This window comes from Lissotriton helveticus, chromosome 6 (genome assembly GCF_964261635.1).
Source record: "Lissotriton helveticus chromosome 6, aLisHel1.1, whole genome shotgun sequence".
In the NCBI taxonomy this organism is placed as follows: domain Eukaryota; kingdom Metazoa; phylum Chordata; class Amphibia; order Caudata; family Salamandridae; genus Lissotriton; species Lissotriton helveticus.
The window spans coordinates 910,721,274-910,748,658 of NC_136067.1; the positions used below are offsets into that span (position 1 = coordinate 910,721,274).

The 27,385-nt window shown below is 42.2% G+C and overlaps 1 protein-coding gene across 4 annotated transcripts in view; it reads right to left on the reverse strand.

Moving 5' to 3' along the window:
• The window catches only part of LOC144763193 (protein unc-93 homolog A-like), a 518,977-nt gene that overhangs the window by 233,464 nt on the left and 258,128 nt on the right, over window positions 1–27,385 (reverse strand). For 2 of the 4 annotated variants that reach the window (XM_078648556.1, XM_078648555.1), the window contains exon 3: window positions 6,504–6,685. The exons of 1 other annotated variant lie outside the window; for it this stretch is intronic. In XM_078648556.1, coding sequence (XP_078504682.1) covers window positions 6,504–6,685 — 182 coding nt within the window. The remainder of the gene's footprint in view (window positions 1–6,503; window positions 6,686–27,385) is intronic. One more of the 4 variants, XM_078648557.1, reaches the window with a different exon arrangement.

The following is a 27,385-nucleotide window of genomic DNA, read 5'->3' on the forward strand; positions in this document are numbered from 1 at the left end:
GCAAATATATATGAAGATCGCCTGTCGGGATGACATTGACCTAATGAATGAAACACTAAAGCGAGCGTTACAATGGCTAACAGCTAATCATCTAAAACTTAATGCCGATAAAACAGAATTCCTACTAATATCACCAGCAAGGAGTCAACCAGAGGTAAAAGAATGGACTAAATTGGTGACTGCGCTAAACTGTACTCCGACCCTAATTAACTCAGCTAAATCACTAGGAATTACGTTAGATGAGAACCTCGACATGAAAGACCACATCAACACAATGGCCAAGAGCGCCCGTTTCCACCTGAACTATCTAAGAAAACTGAAACCCTTTATCTCCGAAGCAGATCTAAAACTGGCTATCCAATCACTAGTGATCTCGAGAATTGAATATGGCTGCACCACGTTAGCTGGCCTACCGAAAACATCCACTGCACCACTAAAAGCCTGTCTCAACGCTGCGGCAAGACTCATCACGGGAACGAGGAAATTCGATCACATATCTCCCCACCTAAAGGCACTAAACTGGCTACCCTACGAAGCTAGAATTAAAATGAAGATGGCCTGTATTACCCACAAAGCGGTTCACTACAACACGCCTATATATCTAGCCAAGAAAATTAAACTATCGGGAGGTAACAGACCAACTAGAAGCGCTAATGAGTTGCTATTACGACCGGCCTTCTTCCGGAAGAAAAAGACCTATGACCGAGCATTCTCCGGAGCCGCCCCCAGAGTCTGGAATTCACTCCCTCCTAACATCAGGGTGATTCAAAACACTGTAAAATTCAAACGGGAACTGAAGAACCACTTGATGAGTAAATACCCTACATAAGAGATACCTACCGACCATTATTATGAACACTCAAGACAAAGAAGATCGGACTCACCATGAATAATTTGAAGATCAATTAGACAAATGACTGATTCCCGATCAAACCTCGGCTATACACTTTAAGGCTACCTCATATATATGTGATCTCTACACTGTATCTCACACCCATAATGATATAATTCTCTACCCTACTTGGTTTATCTATTTAATCCTTGCCACAAGCTAAACCTATTCAACTCTTATTGCTAATTACTCATGGAATTGTACTGATAATACTACGTAACCCTACCTCACCGAGCCTGACGATATGACTATGACACAAGCCTATGCACCTCCTAAGGCTAATGTCACAGGCGTTAGGAATATATTTATCTAATCACCCCTGATAGCATATCGCCTACTACCTCATATATGTTTGTTGTTATAATTGCTACTATAATGTCAATCTGTAATTTGTAATCTTTTTATGTGAAGCGCTCTGATACCCACGGGTCTTGTCCGCGCTATATAAAACACTATAAATAAAAATATAATATCCAGAGTTCCCTGTGAGGGTCTCATTAGGCCATAATATTTTTTTTCATTAGTTATCATCGGGTTTTTCCTCTTGGTGTGTACTGCTAGCCTCATCCAGAGGCACCTCCAGTCTCGAGGGCAGTGTCCAGAGACAAAAAGGACTTTCCCAAAAGGATAGGATAAAAATGAAGGAGAGTGCCCAGAATTTTTTTTAATATTGGGCAAACTTTCATTAGTTAAAAATTGCGAATACTCATTAGTAGGCCAAGTTACGGGACTATATGGTATTACTCAGGTAATATTGTCGACATGTTTCAGCTCTATTGGGCCAGGCGGTCTGTAGAGCTTTCGTCAGGACTTACAAAGGGTTGGTACAAACAAACATATAAAGCTACTCACACGAATTGTGCGGTAATCCCACAACTCAATACATTGAGATGAGTATTGTATTCTTCTTGATCTGTCGTAGTTACGACTTCTACTTCCTACAGGGGTGCCTTCGATCGCCACAGAGCCGCATGGAGTCCTTCCTCCTGCCTTGTGCTGACTCTGCCCCCGGAGTGATATACCTATAAGGTATTACTCTGACAATATTGTCGAGCTGAAACATGTCGACAATATTACCTGAGTAATACCATATAGTCCCGTAACTTGGCCTACTAATGAGTATTCGCAATTTTTAACTAATGAAAGTTTGCCCAATATTAAAAAAAATTCTGGGCACTCTCCTTCATTTTTATCCTATCCTTTTGGGAAAGTCCTTTTTGTCTCTGGACACTGCACTCGAGACTGGAGGTGCCTCTGGATGAGGCTAGCAGTACACACCAAGAGGAAAAACCCGATGATAACTGCATGAATGTCAGTGTGGGGCGGATGAAGCCAATATACCGCTAACCTCAAACATACATTGACTTCTCTGAGGGTTTCCTTATTTGCACTGAACCAAAAGTCAAACAGTGTAACAAGTGTCCAATTTTGTTGATTGCAACTGAATATTATCGGGGAAAGAAACGGACACTGTTAATTCCTCATCCCTCCCAGTTGATTAATTACATTTAATACAGATGGACCACAGTTTGACGATGGCTAAGACTACTCTTTTTCCGTCGTGGCCAAACTTCTCACATGGCCCAAAGGGTTTAGTTTTGATGTACACCTTTTCATCTTGACTTTGAAATATCGTGTGGTTCTCGCATCCCTGTATTACAAACCTAATCTCTTTCTGAGACGAAGTCCTGAAAGTCGACCACTTATGTAAACCTCATGTTAGAAGTACAAGGCTCCATTTGTCACTCACTATGCAGGTATTCATACATATATCACTTTGCCTTTAGACACGCAATTTGGCTTCTCCCCATTTTAAATCTTTTTCTTTCTCCCATTTTCATCATGACCTTATTTAGTGCACATTCATCGGACTTTCCTGGAATAATTATCACTTTTCGGGCATAGACAACTCACTGTCTGAACTCTTGGTAAAATAATCGTCTGTCTTTTAAAAAATGGCTCCACATATAAATGACCACTTCCTAATGATTAGATACTTATTTATTTATTTATTTATTTAAATTCTTATAGCGCGCCTGAATCAGCCCCGAAGGGGTATCTCCGCGCGTGGCTACTGTATGAGATGGACAAATTATATTGAGGGGGTGACCGAGAGAAAGGTCAGGTTAATCTGATGTGAACAGGAGAGTTTTTAGTTTCTTCCTAAAGGAAAAAAGATTGGAAATTTGTCTCAGCTGCGGTGGAAGGGAATTCCACAACAAGGGGCCTTTAAGGGAGGGTGCTCGGCCTCCCTGTCTCGCTCTGGTAACTTTAGGTACATGCAGCAACATAGTGTTGCTGGATCGCAGAGCACGTCCGGGAGAGTAGGGAAAAAAAATATCTTTTAGATATTTGGGACCAGACCCATAAATGCACTTATGCATAATGCAGCAGAGTTTAAAGTTTACCCTCTGTTGCACTGGAAGCCAGTGGAGGTGGGAGAGGAGAGGACGGGAGGGGGTACGGGGAGGGGCATTCAGGATGAGTCTTGCCGCGGTGTTCTGCACCACCTGCAGTCTACGTAGTTGTTCATGGTTGGCGGAAATGAGTAGACTATTACAATAGTCTACCCGTCCAAGGACTAGTGCCTGTACCAGCGTTTTCCTATAGGTGTTTGGTAGGAAAGGGAATATACGCCGTAAGAGACCAATTGTGCGGAAACACGTTCCCGTGACCTGGCTGACGTGATCTTTCATAATCAAAGTTTGGTCCAGGCGTACCCCCAGATTTTTGATGGTCTGTTTGGGCGCTGGGACAGGTCCTAGCTCAAGTGGCCACCAATCCGGCGACCAGAGCAGGGTGGCCCCTCCAAACAACATGACCTCCGTTTTGGTCACATTGCATTGGAGGAAGTTCTGGGCCATCCAACCAGCCACCGCTCTCATGCCGTTTTGGAAAGACTGCATGACTGCAGGTGTGATGGTTTGAAAGGGAAACCACAGCTGAGTATCGTCAGCGTAGGAGATTGGGGAGAACCCGTAAGATCTTATAATCTCTGCCAAAGGGGCCACATATACGTTAAATAACGTAGGGCTCAGACATGAGCCCTGTGGCACACCTTTGGTAAGCTTCCTGCAGACAGATTTATGGGAGCCTAATTTGACACCTTGTTGTCTGTCTTCAAGAAAGCTTTCAAGCTTATCCAGTCTGTTCTAATTTTTCAGATATTCCCTTCCCTTCTATTCTCAATAAGAGAAGACCAATTGTGCGGAAACACGTTCCCGTGACCTGGCTGACGTGATCTTTCATAATCAAAGTTTGGTCCAGGCGTACCCCCAGATTTTTGATGGTCTGTTTGGGCGCTGGGACAGGTCCTAGCTCAAGTGGCCACCAATCTGGCGACCAGAGCAGGGTGGCCCCTCCAAACAACATGACCTCCGTTTTGGTCACATTGCATTGGAGGAAGTTCTGGGCCATCCAACCAGCCACCGCTCTCATGCCGTTTTGGAAAGACTGCATGACTGCAGGTGTGATGGTTTGAAAGGGAAACAACAGCTGAGTATCGTCAGCGTAGGAGATTGGGGAGAACCCGTAAGATCTTATAATCTCTGCCAAAGGGGCCACATATACGTTAAATAACGTAGGGCTCAGACATGAGCCCTGTGGCACACCTTTGGTAAGCTTCCTGCAGACAGATTTATGGGAGCCTAATTTGACACCTTGTTGTCTGTCTTCAAGAAAGCTTTCAAGCTTATCCAGTCTGTTCTAATTTTTCAGATATTCCCTTCCCTTCTATTCTCAATAAGATTATTTCTTTGGCGACCAGACATGCATCTCGCGTCTGGTAAACGGTTCACCATAGACCCTTAGGTAGTCTCCACCACCATGTTTTAAAAAAGGTTAAGGTGTGTAACATCTAACTACTTATCATGACAAACGCAAGAATATTTTATGCTTAAGATAACATATTGTAAATAATTGGTCTGCCCCCCAAACCACGCACCCCCAAATACTTCCCCCTTTCCCGTCCTTTCTCAGAATAGACACTATCCTCCTATGTGTGCATGAACATCTCCACACTATCTGTGATGGTCTCTTCTAGTGGCTCACTTACTCACCCTTGTTTACTCCACTCACACTTAGAGGTTGACGGTCTTTTGAAGGTAGTGATAGTCCCACCATTTTTTTATTGTGAATCGTTGCACTCAGTGTACTTATTTTAAATTTCTTCATTTATGAAGTTTTGTGGCTGTCCTGATGAAGGCGCATTATACGCCGAAATGCACGCAGAGAAGATCAAATGTATAGCCACTCCAAAAATACCTATCTATATAGTGTTTGTTGCATTTTTGTCTCTTTATTGATTGTATATTGTTATGTCTTTTTGATAATGTATGTCTGTCGATTTTACTATATGTCTCTGAGCATTGATATTGGAAATATCTACTCATATATGTAATCAATGGATGGGTAAATTGTGTCTCATAATGTTTTTAAATGAAATTTGCATTAAAGAAATTATTTTTTTTAATGATTTTGCAGGTTACCTGAGTCCTATATCATACATGTGAATTCTGTGGTCTGTTAACTTGTCTTGACTCTGAGTTGCCTAGGGATATTTATCTCAATTGTATATTGCCCTGCCCTAGGAATCTAAACTTTTCCCAGGGGGTACTTGTTACTACATCCCAATGGATTAAGGGCCATTGGAGATTTGGCTATATAAGTCCACTCGCCTAATTTAGATGTTCAGACAAATAGCTGTTTTTCAATCTCCCTTCACTGTGAGAGAAAGCTCCCATTGCAAGGGGGCACTGCTTTTTTTTCAAAAAGAAAATACCGCTTTAGGATTTTTGTTTTGAAAATAAAAAATATTCTATCTTTACGGTATGGCTCTGTCATGTTGGACGGAGCCATTCGGCAAAGTTTCAATGCATTGGCAGGAACTGTCTTGATGGTGGTTCCTATCAGTGCTTGAAATATCTGTCAGGCTGATGGACATTTTAAAATTTGACAGTTGACACCTCCATCAGGGGGATGGAGTGAATGACTCTTTTGCCCTGGCACAGGTTGGGCCAGCCACCAAGTCCTAGAGGAGACCGTATGTAATGATATTATAGTCTTAGGGCCAAAAGACAAAGGCACTGAGGTACAAAATGGAAAGTAAACCAACATGTAGCAAATGATCAGATTAATGAATGTGAGCAACATAGGTAGAATTAATAATAGATGTACAGTGGGGAAATACAATCTTTCTTTTTCTTTTGCTAATGCTGCACAGAATTGCCAAACAACATTGACAGAGCCAATATGTCCTAAAAGCAGAGACCGCTTGGCTTTCGCAATACTTGTTTTTATATTCTTCAGGATGGCAGGTTTATAAGTAGGCGCCCAAGACCCCTATTGCAAGGTGAACTTGATAGGAAATATCTAGGTTTCACTATCCAACAAAGAATATGTCTCCTAGTCACCAAGTAGCCAGATCTCATGTGTGGCACCAGAGGTGGCTTTTCGGTAAATCACATTGCATTCTGGTACTTGTAGTTCGCCTTTTCTCTAATTCATTTTGGCTTGAAATCCCTTGAGCGCATGGTGTATCATTGCACTTTATTGGTGGTCTACAGCAGTTCATGTTTTTTACTACATGACAAATGTTCAATATGTTCAGTACCATTGTGGGTAGAAGTTTGCCAATGTGTATATGACATAGCAACACATGGAGCCAACCAGAGTCCACTTGCAACCACATTTCCTGATTATTATAGATGGCAGGAACATTGAGGAAATGATGAGAGAGCCGTAGATGACACTCAATGAGGCGACACCCATCCCCTTAATTGGATTCAGGCTGCTCTGTAAAAAAAGCAAACATCAATTTGGTGAGATAAAAAAGAAAGTTAAACTGCAGTCTCTTGAGAACAGTTTGGTAGGACCCTGTCTATCACCAGCTACACAAAGCCTACCTAAAGCAATAAATGACGATGGTGTTTTGAATTAGAGAAAAGCATAGTGGATTTTGCTTTCTTGTACAATGTGTGTCAAATTGGTAGCAGAGGTAGTGAAGAGCATTCAGGAAGTATTGCATTATAAGCTTCCCCACAATGTTTTCTTCAGATTATGCCAAGGCTGAAATTTGTTTTTAGAATGCGCAATCATATTTAACTGAGCTTAAAAAAAGTCACATGGCCTTGGAATTTTAAAGGGAAAATAATGCTTTCAGTGTTTGAAAATGTACGAATCCTTTCACCTGAACAAAGTGCATGTGTGATTAAAAAGCCCCTACTCTTAAACACTGCCATTGTTTTGTGTAAACAGGAGACATGGGTAGTAATTCATTTTATATTGAAGAAAGAACTTGTTGACCACTGGGGACAAAGAAAGTGCTTTACCATCACAAGTTTCTGCACATTTAGAACAGTAAGGCATAGGTGTAATTTGCACTAGAGAATATTCACAAGCAGGAGACAAATTGCCAAAGACTCCCTCATTTTAGAAAGGCCACTTGCAGACTTTGTGAGTAGATATTGAGCTGGGAAACCAAGGCTTGTACTCCTTTGGAACTTTAACTATTGAGAGATACCTGAAGGAAAAGCATGAAAACTATGTTCCAATATGCAAAGCCCATTTGTGGTCACAAACCCTGCAATTCATAAAATCATTGTCTGTGACTGCATAAGAGCCATTACCTATATACTAAGCCCATTTTGAGAGTGAGGAAAACATGTGTGACTCACAAAACTAGATTTGTGGCTCATATTGAATTGTAACTAGGAAGCTCTGTGAAAGGGGTATTCCTTTCTAATTGTGAATCAGTATGGTAAGTATCAATGGTTTGCGACTGCAATTGGGATTCAAAACTGTTAATAAGTTACCATCATCTTAAAGGAGGTGGTAACTGATTCCCAAAGGGGACAGGGTCTCCCTGGGACCCCTTTCCTTTGAGAATCTTTTCTGGTTACCTCGAGGGAAAAGGCAATAGTCTGAGAGTCCCCTTCCTGCTCTCCCCAATGTCTTTCCAAAAAGGAAACATTATTTCTAAACGCAGCACAAGTCAATTCAATGAACATGGACTGTGTTAAAAAAAATTCTGTTCCTTGCAAGCCTCCGCCCCTGCATTGGCAGTTAATCACATGAGGTAACTGTAGGAAAGTGGAGTATTATGTGTTGTGGGGATTAGGCCTCACCATGCCATACTATCATGATACCCAAAAGATGGTCCTTGGATTCACAATAATAAATAATTAGCTCAGTCCTGGTAGTGTGGCAAAGAGCAGTCAGGCTCTACTTGAGGAACATATGTTAAGCATTTCAAAGTACCAACAGTAATTGAGACAACTTGTGAGAAGTTTGAAACCAATTTATAAAAATAGAGAATATTTTGATGGTAATTTAAACACTAAAAGAAACAGAATAGCATACATATAATCAGAGTTATAGATTTTTGAAGCAACATAAAAGCTTGCAAAATAAATAATACAGTGAAAATGTAACATTGCGGTGAATGGGAAAAACCATTAGTTCAGGTCAAGTCGCGTTGCACCCTTGCGGGATAGTAGTGATGTGGGTCCCAGGACCAAGCCACGACAGTCAGTTCAATTTTACCTGGCCGTGGATACAGGGTGCAAAGTTGTCCTGGCTGTCCCAGGTGCTGAACGGGAGCCGCAGGAGAGCTGCTTTTACTGCTGAAACAGTGCTACAGGGAAAACGCTGCAAAAACACAATACCGTGGCTGCTGCTGATGTCGGCTGAATGTAGGATGGAGGTCTCTCTAGGTGCAGAGTCGAATGCAGAGGTCAGTTGCTGGACTGCGACCAACACGCTTTGGCAGTGGTAAGTAGATCAGAAGGTAACTTTGATGTCCGATGGTCCCAGGGAATGGGGTGGCTGCCTGTAACTTCATGGAAGGCAGAACTACAGTTCCCACAATGCGCTAGACCGTCTGGATTTGGGTGATCCCTCTGAGGGCCCAATGGACAGCGATTCTTTGGATACGGGGCGCTGTTTTACCTGCAGTTTGCAGGGGATTCGTGCTACTAATCCAGGGGAGTCTGAGGGTGCTTAAGGCTTCCACAGGGTGTCTCTCTGACTGGGGAGAAACAAGAGATGGTCTAGTATGAGCTTCGGTTGGGCAGTTCCAGGAGTATTGCCACAGGTGCTGGGTATCCCTCTTTTGCTTTGTACAGGTCCTGTTTTCCCAGACATAGGTCTCTTCTTCTGTCTTCTTTGATGTGGGTTTTCAGAACTGAGGTTCTGGTGTCAGGGGTGTCCCTTAAATCCTATATTTAGGGGAGTTAGGGGTGTGGGAGAGAAGAAACCAAAGGGTTGCTAGTCCCTGCAGCTAATCCTCCACTGAGGTGACCACATCCCCGGGAGTGGGTCATCTTTTCTACCCAGAACCCTCTATTCTGCTACTCCTAAAGATGGCGGATATCTTATCTAATTTTAGTATAAAGACCAGGCTGCTCACCCTGGAGTTATGGGTAGCCTTCTGGGGGTGTACATTACCTTGACTAACTAATTTCCTGCCTGTCTGGGTGCAAATGTGCCTGAGGGCAGGGCTGTTTTCTTCTCTGGAAGTGAGCTCTGATACATATCTGAGGCGGTGCAGCCTTTGAAGCTCACTTCCTTGATGTGCCACTTCACTAGCCTGCTTGGGACGAGGGAGGAGTGACCTTCTTCCTGCCCAAGCCTTTGTTCCTGGGAGTGATCACACTCCCTGGAAGGAGGTCAATATTCTGTCTTGGCGTCAGCAACTGCGGGAAACGTGGGCTTGCCAGCTAGAGCACAGAGAAGCTGGCCAGTAGGGCAACCTCTAAGGTGGATGCCACATTGCCCTCAACATGAGATTTGTGTCAGGGGTGAGAAGGCATGTTGTTTGATACCAAACATGACATATTTAGGCTGTACCATAATGGAGCTGCCAACCTCGGGTTTGCCCGTGTGCCAGCAGATGTTATGCTATAGACCGTCTGCAAGAGAAACATAAGAAGCAAAGAAGCAGTACAAGACAGAATATTGCATGGGAGCAAAATGCTACTGAGAATGTTCTGACAGAAACATGCACTCAAACAAGTCAGTGCTGCAGAATCGCCATGTAGAATCGCCATGTAATGCTTTAATGCTTGGACTGGGAGGCATATATATATATATATATATAAAAATTCAATGAAAAAACCATAGGTTTGAGACCATATATAGTTAGGTAAATTTTTTTACAAAACCAAGGAAATTCCCATATATAGTTAGTTGCACTAACTATATATTTCGCGCACCCGCAATCCACTGCTGATGATGTCACATATTACATCATTCATGACATGGTCAGTGACATCACTGATGACATCACTGATGACATCTCAAATGACATCACTGATGACATCTCAAATGACATCACTGATGACATCGATGACATCTCAAATGACATCACTGATGACATCACTGATCACATCTCATTTGACATCATTGATCACATCACTGATGACATCATTCATGTGCTAATACGATGAACCTCTTCAGACTCTAATATAACATTATATACACTCAGTGTATACAGACACTCACACACTGTCACTCATCCATGGAGTTACTCACACACCTAGTCAGTCATGCAAAGAATCAATCTCACCTCCATTTCCTCAACTATACAGTTATACACACCTTACTTATTCAAACATATACTAACACATATTTACTCTCTTATACAACCCCTGATACAAGTTCACAATGATCCATACAGCCACTCACACATTCACTGGCTCTCATGCACAGTTATTTATATATGCCAACTCTCACATGTACTGTGTTTTACATATGTACTTACTATGACATGTAGCATTGAGATATCCATTCACTCATCAATACACTCATGCACACAGTCAACCGCCCATGTAGCTGTTTCCACATGCACTCTTGAACTCATACACCTAGTGAATCAACTGCTCACACATCTATGCACAGAGTCACACACCTCCCAGCCACCCCCACACACACTCAATCTCCCATACAAATACTTGGGCAACCAATCAATAACACATATAGCCTCTCGTATAGCTAATGATCAACACATGCAGCAGTTTACACCACAACAGACATACTGATGCACACATTCAGACAGTTTAGTCACTAACCCATGCATTTAGTACGACACATTTATTCACTCACTCATACAGTCAGTCACGCACCTACTAAATCCTTCATCCAGACACTTATACATCCACTCATTCTTCAATATGTAAAACATATTTAAACTTTACAGAAACACACAGTCACTGGATGATGTCATCAGTGATGTCATTTGAGATGTCATCAGTGATGTCAGTCAGTCAGTCAAATACTTTATTGCGATAACTTAATATCATACAAAGACAATGACAAGTGTATAAAACAAAAACAACACATACATTAAAAACATTTAAGAAACAGTTTAAAAATAACAAGTTTAAAAAGAACCAGCGACGAGTTGATGAGACCAACATACACAATATTACATTTTAACATCAGCCTAGCTGGTAAAAAGTGCATAGTGCTAAAGTGCAAAAGTGCAAAAGTACTATAAAAACTAAGAAATGTTAAAAAGTTAAAAAGTATGCTAAGGGTGTCCCATGAAAAATAATTAGAACAGGCAACTACTGACCATGTTACTTCACTTCTAAGAATGCTGACCCAAGAGGTCAACATACTAACTAAAATGTTAATCTATACTACAAGGGCAAGTAGGCACATTTTTAAGTCTAATATTCCTGTTTCTAATAGCTCTCACCAGGAAACTAGCCACATAAAACATAATCCTGGGAGTTTGTAGCATTTGTAAATAAATAAGAGCAGGTCTGACCAAGATAAATCCTGCCTCCTTGAGTATAGGTACAAGAAACATTTTCCGGGCTTCATTATAGTGGCTACAAAACATTATAAAGTGCATGGTACTTTGCTCCGAAAAATGATCACAAGAACATGGTGGTGCCTTTTCAGGGCTACTCCAAACAGGATAAAACCCCAAGCTAAAATGAATCAAATTAAATCGAAAACGAGTTAAGATAAACCTGTGGTATGGATGGGTCACCACGTTAAGATAATTGTCAGGACCATTGGGTATAGCCAACAATATACTGGCCCTGACACAGGGTTTCTTCAACTCAATTTCTTCCCTCTCCAAGGTTAGGAGCTCCTTCATTCCAGCTTTAATGTAAACTATATCTTTTAGCATTAGAGAATCAGTAGCAGTATAAAATTCAGGCCTCCCTAGCTTCCAAAAATTTTCCTTAATGTACATCAACCACCTAATCCTATGTACATTATCTAGTTTCAGACAGTCCCTCAATATGGTGTGATTAAGAGGTATTTCTGGGTTCAGCCACATCCTCATCCAAGCAACTAAAGGGGCTGTTCTAATGAGATCTGAAATGTAGCCTTCCCCCAATTCCATGTGAACTGTATAGGTCGGGGTTGACTGGGGGACGCCCAAAACAGATCGAAAAAATTTATTTTCCATTGTCTGTATGGGTTCCATACCCCTATAACCCCACACTGAGCCACCATATGATGCAACTGAAATACATTTAGCCTTATATATTTTGCTGATAGCTGCAAATGGCCTACCCCCCAGTTTCTTAGAAAACCCCTGGAGGGCAGCAGATGTCCTAGCCAACATGGATGCTCTACTTGTAACTTGAGGGCCCCAGCTACCTTTGTCATCAAAGGTGAGACCCAGGTAGGGGAAGGAGGAAACACGTGCTAACTTTTCCTGCCCACAAAGGAAAATTTTATGGAAGGGTCTCCTAGAGGCCCTACCCATAAGCATAACCTGTGATTTTTTTGCGTTTATTTTCAGGTCAAGTGAGGCCATAAAAGATTCAAAGGCATCCAGGAGTCGTTGAAGCCCCACCCCAGTACGAGCAAGAAGAACGGCGTCATCCGCATAAAGGAGGACTGGTATCCCCTGCTCTCCTGCTCGTGGGATGTCGCTAGTAACGCCCCTAAGGGCTGGCTCCAGCGTGTTCACATAAAGCGAAAATAACAATGGTGCCAGAATACATCCCTGTCTTACTCCTTTTTCAGACGCAAAGACATCTGTACACCTTCCGTTCGTTGTAACTCTAACTTTAGCAGTAAGGCCAGTGTGTAAATCAGCTAGTAAATTAACTATGGATCTATCCAGACCCATATCGAGTAACTTCAACCAGAGCTTGGATCTATTGACCATATCAAACGCCGAGGAGAGGTCCATGAACCCAAGGTACATGGACCCGTCCATGGCCCTGGTGTATTTCTCGATCAAGAGGTGAAGATTAAGACACTGATCCAGGGTACTTCTTTTAGGTCTGAACCCATATTGCACATTACTCAAGATGTCATTCTCAGTAGCCCATTCATTCAATTTCACCAATATGACTCTCCCGAGAATTTTAACTGAAGAATCAATCAGTGAGATTGGTCTGTAACATGCAGGATCCTGCCTGTTTCCTTTTTTAAAAACAGGAATAATTATTGATGTTTTCCATGACTTGGGAATATTATCACGGTTTAAGGCATTAAAGACCCTGCAGAGCAATCTTGACCAGAAGTTAGGGAAGCATTTAAAGGCATCAGCAGGAACACCATCTGGTCCTGGTGCCTTTTTCTTTAAGGTACAATCTATTGCAGATAATACTTCACAGACTTCAAAGTGCAAATAGTTCCCTAATGAAATAGTGTTATCTTCCTGTTCCCTAGTAACAGCGATATTATGAGCTGAATAGATGTCTCTAAAATGCTTAATCCAACCCTCATCAGGAATATTAGTTTCTAAGGGGGAGTTATCCTCCCCTGTGAATAAAGGTTGGTTGACAATCCTCCAGAATTCTCCACTATTTTTTAAAATTGCTTGGTCAGTGAGTTGAGTCCAAGCTTCATCTTTAAGCTGTTTTTTCCTTAATACAATGGCCTTTTTGTAAAGTGCTCTACTGTTGCTAATGAGGTCACGATCTTTTGGAACGGTTTTCAGTGCATTAAGCAATGCAGAATGTGCTTTCGAGCAACTGTGATCAAACCATCTTTTAGGAGGTTTCGGCTTGGGATTACTAGTCACAGAAAGCCTGCCATTTATCTTGTTACAAATGCTGCTAAATGCAAAGATCACTTCCCCATCGTTAGAGTCGCTAGATAAACACACTCCTACCTCCTCCTCAGCCTCTAAAAGAACTTCTTGAATGAAGGGTTCTGGGATTATACTGTCCCATTTCAGTTTCCTTCCCTGGTCCTTAACTTTAAGCTTTTTTATCCCATAGCAAGAACCATGGTTGCGCCCCAAAAGATCGGACACTACGAGGTCCATGGAGACTGGGTTATGGTCGCTAAAAATGGAAATCACAGTTCTATACATTAAAACCTTGGATAAAAAACATGCAGAAATAAAAATATAATCAATAATAGAGTCATTGTCTGAGCCCTTAAAAGTAGGGGCCCTATTCCCCCCCTCCCCACAGCTGGATTCATATAGGTTCCATCTAGCGAGAAAGTTTTCTAAACAGCCCCCCTGTCTGTTATGTTCAAGATGGACCAATACGCCATATGGAGGGGATTCTGAGTCATCGCAAACACACATAAGTGAGCAGGGATGTATATTAAAATCCCCCCAAAAAATGATTTCGAATGCTTTAACATCCTCACTATAGACTGACAGAAAATAGTCCAATCTACCAAGGCTATATGTAGTACAGTCGGCAGCATTGGAATTATAAAAATTAATAAATAAAATATTAGGAGATTCCACGCGAGACAGTTCAACAATAAGACATTGCTCAGATCCTGAGTCCCATTTCTTAAGGCTACCTTTGATATCTAATTTGAAGAGGCTTAACAGTCCTCCCCTCGCTCTTCCTGCCGTGCTAGTCACGGCAGGGATACAGAAATAGCTGTAGCCATCAAGAGAAAAACAAGAATTTGTGTCCCAGGTTTCCTGCAGAGCAATGATATCAAACCAAGTTATAAAAGCCAACCAAGGTGCATTACCTACTTTGGACTTTATACCAGCTATATTCCAAGTAAGTATACTGAGGGCTGACGCGCTATTCTCTATCTGGCTAGAATGATCTGACACACTATTCTCTATCTGGCTAGAGTGATCTAACAAGAGTCAGTCATTATGATCCAGAAAGGATAAGGGTGCAAATCGGTTAGACAATAACAGGGGTTGGGCAAAAGGATTCTGATATACTATGGGGGCGGATTGGTTTACAGTATTCCGCTGTTGTTCCCAGCCCCTTCTATAGTTTGAGTCAGAATTAATATCCCATCCGAAGGCTGGTGTTTTAGGGTAGGTGACATTCTGCTGTTCACCATAAAAGAACTTCAATGTTAATGGTACAACAGAACCCTGCCTACGTTGGGGTGGGAGTAAGTTAATAAGAATGTTAGGCAACACGCCTGGATGTAAGAAACGTACTGCCACGCAATCCCCCTTAAATTTTTTAGGGCGATTACCTAGCCATGACACCCTTTTAACAGTTTTGATCTCTTGAGCCAGCAATTGACCCCCCCCTGGAGCTAACCTGATGTTAGTAGTGAGCCACTGTAAGGCTTTGTTAGACAGAGAGGAAGGGGATTCTTCAATGCCGGCTTCTAAGGGTGGAACATTTGCCAATACTAAAACAACAGGGGACGCTTCAACTATAAATTGAAGAGGGTCAGTTAACTGAGCATGTACAGGGGGTATCTCAACCGTTAGCGGACCATCCCCTCTATTAGTATTGGGAGCAATAAGTTTTGGGTCAGGTGGCTGAGCTGGTAGGTTATTTGGTGCATCATCCGTATTCTGCCTCTCCTGATCATCAATTCCTCTGCTATTTTCATCCAGGTTTGCTACCAACGTCGTAACGTTAACAACTCCCTCTGTTAGTTTGTTCAACTGCCCTCCCAGCTTTTTGACTTCAGATTGTAATTTATCGATTTTAGAGAGTAACGGTTTAACAATGGATTTGATTTTGCTATCTATTAGGTCAGCAAATCTTACAAACAAGTCCTCATCATGACAGACATTAATCTCAGCACTTCCCCCTTCGGCTTCCTTTGAGTTTGCCTTTGGAATGTTTACCCTCTTCCTCCTAGCCCCAGATCTTAGTCCCCCCCGTCTAGGTGGATTTTTATTTTTCACAGCGGCTAATCGTGAAGTTTGTTCAGTGGTGGAAATATCTTCATCTGTGAGGTCAACACGATTATCTTGTCCCATATCACTGTCAGAGTTATTTCCATGCTCCACGATAAAGACCTCGGGACCAGACAGCATATTATCATTTAGGGGGCCAGATTCCTGTGTAATCGGACAATTTGAAGAGGCATCAAAGAAAGTCTGAAGGGTCACTGCGTCTTCAGGTGAGGGGGATGAAGATGGCGACAAACGGTGTAAGTCAGGTGAGAGACTCAAACCCAGCGATTCTCTCCTCTGTAAGTTAATTTTTTTCACTGTTTGCACCAAATAATTTCCCATTGTGTTAGTAGGTTGTACGAGTGGTGCTGGACCCTTTTTAGGCATACTGATGGTAGCTAACAGGGAACCAGTACCCCTCAGGCTACAACAAATTATATATTACAACAGTACAGTCTTACTTGAGCAGTAGAATGCCTCGCAAACCTTACGCAGGGTTTCTGGCCCTGCCCTGCCTCCTCGTGCCGATGAGGGCCGTAGAGGGCCCGCCCTTTGCCCGGGCTTCGCCCCGGGCGTCCCGCTCGCGTCCCGCGACGCGGGGGTGCTCCTCCTTTTCAGCGCCTCTGTTTGCCCTCCCTGTGCGCTGCCGCGTCACTCAGACGCGCCGCCGCGGTGCCCGCCGGGATTTGGAGTCTCCCGGAGCGGCGGCGCGGATTCAGCTGTCCCTTGACTCTTGGCGGTGGCGGCGGCGTGGGCAATGGCCTCTGCCTTCCTCTGGCGTTCAGGAGGTAAGTTAATATGACTCTCGGCGGTGGCGGCGGTTTGAAAATGGTCATCAGTGATGTCATTTGAGATGTCATCAGTGATGTCATCAGTGATGTCACTGACCATGTCATGAATGATGTAATATATGACATCATCAGCAGTGGATTGCGGGTGCGCGAAATATATAGTTAGTGCAACTAACTATATATGGGAATTTCATTGGTTTTGTATGATTAAAATATTCACCTAACTATATATGTTCTCAAACCTATGGTTTTTTCATTGAATTTTCAATTTTTTGTAAATGCAAATACTTAACTATATATGGTCTCAAACCTATGGTTTTTTCTGTGAATATATATATATATATTCACTGAAAAAACCATAGGTTATAGACCATATATAGTTAGGAATTAGCTTTTACAAAACCTTATTTTACTCACACAAAACCATTGAAATTCGCATATATAGTTAGTTGCACTAACTATATATCGCGCACTCGCAATCCACTGCTGATCATGTCACATATTACATCATTCATGACATGGTCAGTGACATCACTGATGACATCACTGATGACATCTCAAATGACATCACTGATGACATCACTGATGACATCTCAAATGACATCACTGATGACATCACTGATGACATCTCATTTGACATTACTGATCACATCACTGATGACATCATTCATGTGATAATACGATGAACCTCTTCAGACTCTAATATAACCTTAGATACACTCAGTGTAAACAGACACTCACAGACTGTCACTCATCCATGGAGTTACTCACACACCTAGTCAGTCATGCAAAGAATCAATCACACCTCCATTTCCTCAACTATACAGTTATACACACCTTACTTATTCAAACATATACTAACACATATTTACTCTCTTATACAATCCCTGATACAAGTTCACAAGGATCCATACAGCCAGTCACACATTCACTGGCTCTTATGCACAGTTATTTATATATGTCAACTCTCACATGTACTGTGTTTTACATATGTACTTACTTTGACATGTAGCACTGAGATATCCATTCACTCACCAATACACTCATGCAGACAGTCAACGGCCCATACAGCTGTTTCCACATGCACTTTTGAACCCATACATCTAGTGAATCAACTGCTCACACATCTATGCACAGAGTCATACACCTCCCAGCCACCCACACACACACTCAGTCTCCCATACAAATACTTGGGCAACCAATCAATAACCCATATAGTTACTCATATAGCTACTGATCAACACATGCAGCAGTTTACAGAACAACAGACATAATGATGCACAAATTAAGACAGTTTAGTCACTAACCCATGCACTCAGTGAGACACATTTAATCACTCACTCATACAGTCAGTCATGCACCTACTAAATCCTTCATCCAGACACTTATACATCCACTCATTCTTCAATATGTAAGACATATTTTAACTTTACAGAAACATACAGTCACTGGATGTTGTCATCAGTGATGTCATCAGTGATGTCATTTGAGATGTCATCAGTGATGTCATCAGTGATGTTACTGACCATGTCATGAATGATGTAATATGTGACATGATCAGCAGTGGATTGCGGGTGCGCGATATATAGTTAGTGCAACTAACTATATATGCGAATTTCAATGGTTTTGTGTGAGTAAAATAAGGTTTTGTAAATGCTAATTCCTAACTATATATGGTCTATAACCTATGGTTTTTTCAGTGAATTTTCAAGGTTTTGTAAATGCTAATTCCTAACTATATATGGTCTATAACCTATGGTTTTTTCAGTGAATTTCAATGTTTTTTTAATAGCAAATATCAAAAGCTGTAAAATGTATTCTTCTTTTAAAGGAAAAATATATTTTATATGTATTTAATATCATTTTTTTATGTATATAAATTTTTTGAGGGAACGAATTTATCAACTATCATGCTGAAGAAGAGTGTGGGGAAAAAAAACAAAGAGGAGGACTAAGAGGAAAGAACAATCAGTTCAAAAATACAATTGCTTTAAAGCATGAAGTACTTTTCCACACATTTACATTTAAATAACCCATATTAGAACATACAAAATATCTACAGAGGAGACGGTGTACATTGAATTTTAGGCTCTTCATTGGTACCTACATGTTGGTACTTACATCACCCACACAACACAACAGCTCTATTCAGAGCTACCCTACCTCAAAGCACTCTAAAATATTATTTTACTATTTCCCTTGGTTTTCCCCTTGTTACACTTTCCGGAACGCTACCCGGTGCGCGGACCGGGCGCTAACCGTGCGAAAATTTAAAAAAAAAAGTTTTTTTTTTTACATATATGGGCCTCCTCAGCCACCCTCAGAAAACCTAGCGGGTCAGGATATGTCTCCCGTGCCCCCTTATACTCATTCCCAACATTGTTTATCCTCCATCTTGTGACTAAATTCGTCCGAAACACAAGATGGCGGACTCCCGTTAAGCTACCGGTGAGCTACCCGGTTCGCGTACCGGGTAGCGCTTCCACCGCGAAAAATTGAAAAAAATGTATTTTATTGTTTTGCCCCGCGGGGCCCTTTAATAGCCCCCACATCAATCCTTGGGGGTCAGGAGGGGTCTACCTTGCCCCTTTCATTCATTTCCCCCTTCGTTTATTTCCACCTCTTGTCTCTCGATCCTACCAAGAGACAAGATGGCGGCCGCTCCGGACTGTTTAGAATGTTGAGAGTCACCGGAGAGCCAATCCGCTTCTCCTCGCGAAGTTCCGTTACGCGTCTGGTACGCGAACCGGGGCGCTAACCAGGACGCTGTCACAGACATATATATTTTTTGAACGTTAATTTCTCAAAATCCACTGAAGCACATATCTTGAGACCTAGCAAAGGCACATCGGGCAAACAGTCTCTACAATTTTGCCAAGTTTCATAGAAATCCATTCAGCCGTTCGAGCTAAAAGTGAGTCCAACCGCCCTATGGAAAACTCAATGTTAAAAACATGTTTTGGGACCCCCCTTTTTTCTCGGCCCTCGCTTGACGAAACCCCCCCAAACTTTCAGGGGACGCTCAGAAACAAAATGTGCCATTTTCCTGAAAATTTCAGCCAATTCCGTCCATCAACGCCAAAGTTATTCAACATAGAATTTTCAGAAACCCCTATTCAAATCCTAACTATATATACCTACTGGCGACCGCCAGTAGGTAATATATAACATTTCTATGGCAAAATGAAACCCCTCATTTTGTTCCTTTGCAAATTAAATGTTTTAAGTGTTAACACTTTATTCCAATCAAGATGACTTCAGGTGTGCCATACTTTTGTCATAAGTAAGACTGTTAGCGCTCTAGTTGTTGTTTAGAACACTCTGGGACATTCTGTCACTGGGCTATAGTTGGGCTACATCTGGCTGATATTTGGGCTACATTTGTTTTTTTTTGTCTCTGGTGGCCATCTTTGGGCTACATTGGGCTACATTTGGGCTCTAACATATATATATAGCCCAATGTAGCCCAATATATATTTTTCAAAGTTAATTTTCGTAAAAACCACTGGAGCATATATCTTGAGACATAGCAAAGGCACATTGGGCTACCAGTCCCTACAATTTTGCCAAGTTTTGTGGAAATCCATTCAGCCGTTCGAGCTAAAAGTGAGTCCAACCGCCCTATGGAAAACTCAATGTTAAAAACATGTTTTGGGACCCCCCTTTTTTCTCGGCCCCCGCTTGACGAAACCCCTCCAAACTTTCAGGGGACGCTCAGAAACAAAATGTGCCATTTTACTGACAATTTCAGCCAATTCCGTCCATCAACGCCAAAGTTATTCAACATAGACTTTTCAGAAATCCCTATTCAAAAAAATCCTAACTATATATACCTACTGGTGACCGCCAGTAGGTAATATATATATATATATATATATATATATATATATATATATATATATATATATATATATATATATATATATATATATATATATATATTACCTACTGGCGGTCGCCAGTAGGTATATATAGTTAGGATTTTTTCTCTATGGGTTTTTTGAAAATTCTATGTCTAATAACTTTGGCGTTTGTGGACGGAATCGGCTGAAATTTTCAGGAAAATGGCACATTTTGTTTCTGAGCAGCCCTTGAAAATTTGGGGGGGGTTCGTCCAGTGGGGGCCGAGAAAAAAGGGGGGTCCCAAAACGTGTTTTTAACATTGAGTTTTCCATAGGGCGGTTGGCCTCACTTTTAGCCCGAACGGCTGAATGGATTTGCACGAAACTTGGCAAAATTGTAGGGACTGGTAGCCCGATGTGCCTTTTGTAGGTCTCAATATATGTGCTCCAGTGGATTTTGAGAAATTAACGTTTAAAAAAAGATATATATCTGTAACAGCGGACCGGTTAGCGCTCTGGTTCGCGGACTTTTCGCGCAACGGAGCTTTGTGAAGCGAAGCTGATTGGTTCTCCGGCGTCTGTCAACATTCCAAACAGTCCGTAGCGGCCGCCATCTTGTCTCTCGGTAGGATCGAGAGACAAGAGGAGGTCAAAACAAAGGGGGAAATAACTATAAGGGGGCATAGTAGATCCTCGCTGACCCCCTAGGTTTGATGTGGAGGTTTTAAAAGGGCCCCGCGGGGCAAAAAAAAAACAAAATAATAATAATCGAACGGCTGAATGGATTTGCACGAAACTTGGCAAAATATTAGGGACTGGTAGCCCGATGTGCCTTTGCTAGGTCTCAATATATGTGCTCCAGTGGATTTTGAGAAATTAACGTTGAAAAAAAGATATATATCTGTAACAGCGCTCCGCTTCGCGTACTTTTCGCGTTACGGAGCTTTGCGAAGCTGATTGGTTCTCCGGCGTCTGTCAACATTCCAAACAGTCCGTAGCGGCCGCCATCTTGTCCCTCGGTAGGATTGAGAGACAAGAGGAGGCCAAAGCGAAGGGGGAAATGACCATAAGGGGGCATAGTAGATCCTTCCTGACCTCTTAGGTTTGATGTACCATTTTGCCAAGTTTGGTGTAATTCCGTTCAGCCATTCAGGCTGTAGACGTATGTAAATGTCCTATGGAAAATTGCATGGGGAAAACACATTTGAAAGTGTTGAAATTTAGAACCAATTAAAATGTTACTTTGGTTTTGTATTTGTGTGTGATGAAAGTTAATTGGTTATGTATATATGTCAAATGAGAGGAAACCACAGCCATTTTGTGATACTACTGTCTGAGGTACATTTGTGAGGAATTTTTGGTGGTGAATTTCTGGTGTTTGATTTACACAGTACTAACACTTCTGCTACTTTTAAAAAGGTGAGTTGTTAATTTGTAAGGGGAACTATGTTGTACACTTGAAGATAATTTGAAAAATGTTTTCTGTTATTTATTTGCAGTCCTTCTGTTATACTAAATACTTGATGAAGTTAGTTTTATATTATGTATTACTAAAAACGATAAATGAAAGTGATTATTTTTTTCTGCAATTTACAGCAAGCAATTTCAAAATAAAATGGCTCACAATGAAGAGACCGTGGCAATTTCTTTTGAATTGTCCACTACATTGATTGAAATTGAGAGCACCAATAATGAAATATTGTCACAAGGAGGACATGACTTGTATGATTCCATTAGATTGATTGAAATGGACAGCACCAAGAATGAAATATTGTCACAAGGAGATGACTTGAATGATTCCACTACATTGATTGAAATTGAGAGCACCAATAATGAAATATTGTCACAAGGAGGAGATGGCTTGTATGATTCCATTAGATTGATTGAAATGGACAGCACCAATAATGAAATATTGTCACAAGGAGGAGATGACTTGAATGATTCCACTACATTGATTGAAATTGAGAGCACCAATAATGAAATATTGTCACGAGGAGATGACTTGAATGATTCCACTACATTGATTGAAATGGACAGCACCAATAATGAAATATTGTCAGAAGGAGGAGATGACTTGAATGATTTTTTTGATCAATCTCTTGATGGCGAATTTATCGAGTGTTTGGAGACCATAGAGTTACAAGAATCATCATTGCAGACTTTTAATGAGGAGATTCCAGATGAGATGATTGAAGAGGAAATTACTGATGAGGACATGTTACTAGTTGTTTCAAATTTAGAAAATTCTGAAGAATAAATTTATATTTAGAAATCAAAAATTGTTTGAGACATTATTTATTTTTATTTTTAATTTATGAGGTTGTAGCGAAGTGATTGTAGTATAAAATGAGACTTATAGTATAGAGTGCAACATTTTTATGTTACATGGTAAGTTTACTCATATTTACTTCCCTTCTGCCACTATATTATCTCCAATGTGTATTTGACATGTCTTCTTCATCTCCGGCCTCCTTTCTCTCACTGTGTGTCTCCGATGCATCTTATCGCTGGTATTTTGTGTAATTACAGAAGAGAGTAAAATAAAATAGTTCGGAACGTGAAAAGGGGGCAAAGTAGAGTACTCCTCACCCCCTAGGCCTTTTTAGGCGGTCCCAAAAGGATCAGTTTCTGCTTTCCTGAGAGATTATGGTATGAGTTCCATATACCACAATAACTTGCATTACAACATGCAAGATATCTATCTCCTATTACCAACTTTTGGAGATATTCGCGCTAAGCGCGAATATCTCCAAAAAGTAACACCTGCCCTGAGCAGTTCTTAGCCATGTTATCCAATGGGAGGTGGATAACATGGCTAAGAGTATTAGCTCGGTAATGCATGAATATCGCTGACTTTTTAGCGATATTCATGCATTGCGGCCGTTTATTATCGCATTTGCGATAAACCTTGATAATAGTAAGGTTTATCTTCGATAATTTCTGACGATGCTTAGTGGTAAAAAATTGGTTGGTAAGCATCGTTAGCGATAAATATCGCTTAACTTTGGTAATATGCCCCAACGTCTGTTAACGTTCGATTCGAAGGAAATGAGGAAGTGTTGAAAAACATTGTCTGCGCCATCTTGCCTTTTTTGAAATGCCACACTTTTGTCGTGCACGGCAGCCATTTTAGATGTCTTGACCAGACCCACTCTCTGCACGCTGTCGATTCGTAGCATGGCTCCTCACCCTCGTAAGCATCTCCCCCAGGCACTGGTCACCACCGCTCTCTGTCTTATGCATGGGCAATAAACCTTCCCCCATCTGCGCTGCTCTTCCCTGAGAATCACACTCTGTGCCCGCCCGACACCTCCCTTTCGCCCTATTCACTACCGCACCCTCTGACACTCCTCTTCCTCTGTGTCCGAATGTCCAGGCCGGTCCTAGGCTATCAGCTAGCCCTGCAGATGTAGTTTATGGCCCCAGCTGTAAAGAATCACCCCTCTTCAAAGGAGTTATAGTAGATCAAGGCCCACACCCGATGTGATCCGTCACAGCACACGCGTTCCTACTATCTGAAAACCATCCTGTATTGTGATTGGGGAGGGGACCGAGCCTGAAGCGGAAGATTCCAGGAATGACTCTTTGTACATCAAAGTTTTTACAATTATGTGTCACATTAAAAATATATAGCACTCCAACAAAGTAGTAGGAATATAAAACTTTAATAACATATAAATATATACAACAAAACAAAAACAGTAAAAACATTTAAACAACGAAGAGACCGTGGCAATTTCTTTTTAATTATCCAATAGATTTATTGAAATTGACAGCACCAATAATGAAATATTCTTGTCAGTAGCGGTCTGTTGTGCGAATAGTTCCAAGGCAGCAGAACGCGCTGAAATCTAGATGGCACGAAAGTGATGTCTAGTAAGTTGCCGCCCAGCAAAAAACGGCGTGGGGCGCCGCGGGGGTGAGTGAGTCCAGTAGGCACCACAGCTATTCTTACCGGCATTGCAGAATTACTGCTGGGGACAATGCCTGTGCTGTAGCAGGGTCACAGCAGAAACAAAAAGGATTCTGTTGAAGATGTTGTTGGTTTTCAATTTGAAAACAGTTCTGGTGTCAACTGCTATGCTAATGTAGTGGTTAATGTTTTGTTTTCTCTAGAAAATGTAAAAGAGGGGGAGGCAGTCCAAAGTTCCGTTAAAAGGGCAAAGGAAAGGATCGGTGGTTTGAACTATCAGTCAAAAAGGGGAGGGGGTGCAATAATTTTTCCTACCGGGTCACACTGTGCTTTCACCGGAAGTAAGGTCTGCAGGATTGTAGTAATTCAAAGTGAGGCTGGCGCCAGCATGGGAGCGCCGACGTCCCGCGGATACAGTTTCGTCACTCCACGGGCGATCATGGCAGTCATTCCCCATCGGGGGTCGGAGACTCCCGCGGCTCCTCTAGAATCTTCAAGGTCGTGGAGGACTACGGTGGTGGAGTCAACCAGTGACCGGGCCATTTCTTTATGTTGGGCCCGCTCTTGCCAGGTCGACCGCCATTTTGAGAGTTCGGCAGCTACCGGCGATCACGGGGTCACATGAGCGGACGGGCTCCACCCTGCCGGGCGAGACGTTGCAGCATGGCCACAGTGGAAGAACCGTTATCTAGGTCGTTCCGAAACTGTGCAGCACTGTAGTTGTTAGGATGCCACCGCCTGGAGCGCTGAGGGTGCAGCTGGGAAGCCTCCACCTGGGGAGGCGGGAGAGGCCTGTTCGCACCGTCTCTCCCTCCCAGTGCACCCCACGGCGTCTCGCTTGAGATTTGTTATGGCCGGACCAGGCGATGAGGACGAGGGGGGGGTCGGAGGCATGTGCAAGACATCCCCCTCCAGTGTTGTCGCAGCCATTATAAAAGAAAGAAGTGTCCCGTCCGTCTTCGGGCCGGGCTTCCGGTGGATGTCGGCCGGACGCCCCTGGCTCTGGCCCCATGAACGGGTTTCTTGGTTTATCGGCTGCAGCCGGATCCCGTCGGCCTCGGCCCCCCGACCGTTGGTGGTCGGACCGGAAGAGCATGTGGCGGGACTACCTGCAACTCTCAAGGGCCACCGCGGCCGGACTGGGAGAGAGAGGGGAGGGTCGAGGAGACATTCCCCCCCCCTGCAACTGTTCAGCGTTGTAAAGGCAATCCCCTGGCCGGGTCCCGCTGGTCTCGGCCTCTCCTCCGGCTACACCCTACGTTAGGATCTCCTGGCCGAGGCGTGGCAGCAGGACCTGCCTTATATGGGCTGCTCCCGGCTGGGCGTAGCCGGAACCCTGCCCCACCTTGGAAGTTTCCAGAGTGGGGGTGGATGTTCTACTGACTTGCATTTTCCCTAGTCTATCGATTTTTTTGGCGTGGCAGGCGGTGGGACAGCGAGGGGTGATTTGGTTTCTCTTACTGTTTTTCTGGTCTCTCACCACTGGCATATTTTAACGTTTTCTTGTTTCTAGGACATTAATAGGTTTTATCATTACGTTATGTTATCGTTTCTTTGTTCGTTGTTTAATAAAAGTTCATGTTCATCAGTGGCCTACTGATTTTCGTTTTCCTATTTTTTTCTTTCCAGGTTGTTTCATGGTAAAGTTTCTGTTAACAGGATACAGTGATCACTTCGTTATTATTGCATATGTCCTTTTCACTAGGGGTGCTCTCTGGTCGGGCCAGATGACGTATCTCTAGTAAATGGTCCGGGTGAAAAAGGTGCATCAATCAGTGGGGAGTAGATAGGCATGACAGATTACAACGGGGGAGAACGGTCCGCATTACGTACCCTTTCACTACTTGCAAAGATTTTCCTACGTTTATTTGCAAACAGGGAATACCTCCAAAAAGAACTAATTCCCAAACAGTCAATGTTCGGACAATCAATCAATCAATGAGGAATGAAATAGGTACGACGTGTTAAAGGCTTGCGTTACCTACCCTTCACTATCTGCAAAGGGAGATAGAATATTCCTATTCTTCCTCGTTTGCAGGTAGAGAAGATCGTTAAGAGAATTAACTTCGAACAATTCAATGCTCGATTGAAACAATCAACAAGGGGTACTGTGAACACAAATGAACGCCGCTTATATACATACGCATTGCTATTTTCAACAGGTTGTTCCTAATGTTTCTATTTTAGCGAGGTCAAAAGAGATCCCATTAGTGGCCTACTGATTTTGCTCGATTCCTTTTGTTTTTTTACACGATTTTTCGCTATCTGCAAAGACTAAACAGAGTATTGCGACTCTGTGCTTGTTTGTAAATAGAGAATGAACCAAAGAGAACAATCAATCAAATGGAGAGAGAAGCAGGCACGACGGATTACAAAGGGGGAAAGGGCTGCGTTAACTACCCTTCACTATCTGCAAAGAGAGAGTACTCCTAATAGAAATGAGGGGTGGGGGGCAGCAATCAAAGCAGATCAGTGTGCATAAACACGAAAAAAAAAATTCTTACCACGTACTTGACATTCGACAGCTTATGATATTTGCTATTAAAAAACCATTGAAATTCACTGAAAAAACCATAGGTTATAGACCATATATAGTTAGGAATTAGCATTTACAAAACCTTGAAAATTCACTGAAAAAACCATAGGTTATAGACCATATATAGTTAGGAATTAGCATTTAAAAAACCTTATTTTACTCACACAAAACCATTGAAATTCCATATATAGTTAGTTGCACTAACTATATATTGCGCACCCGCAATCCACTGCTGATGATGTCACATATTACATCATTCATGACATGGTCAGTGACATCACTGATGACATCACTGATGACATCTCAAATGACATCACTGATGACATCACTGATGACAACATCCAGTGACTATG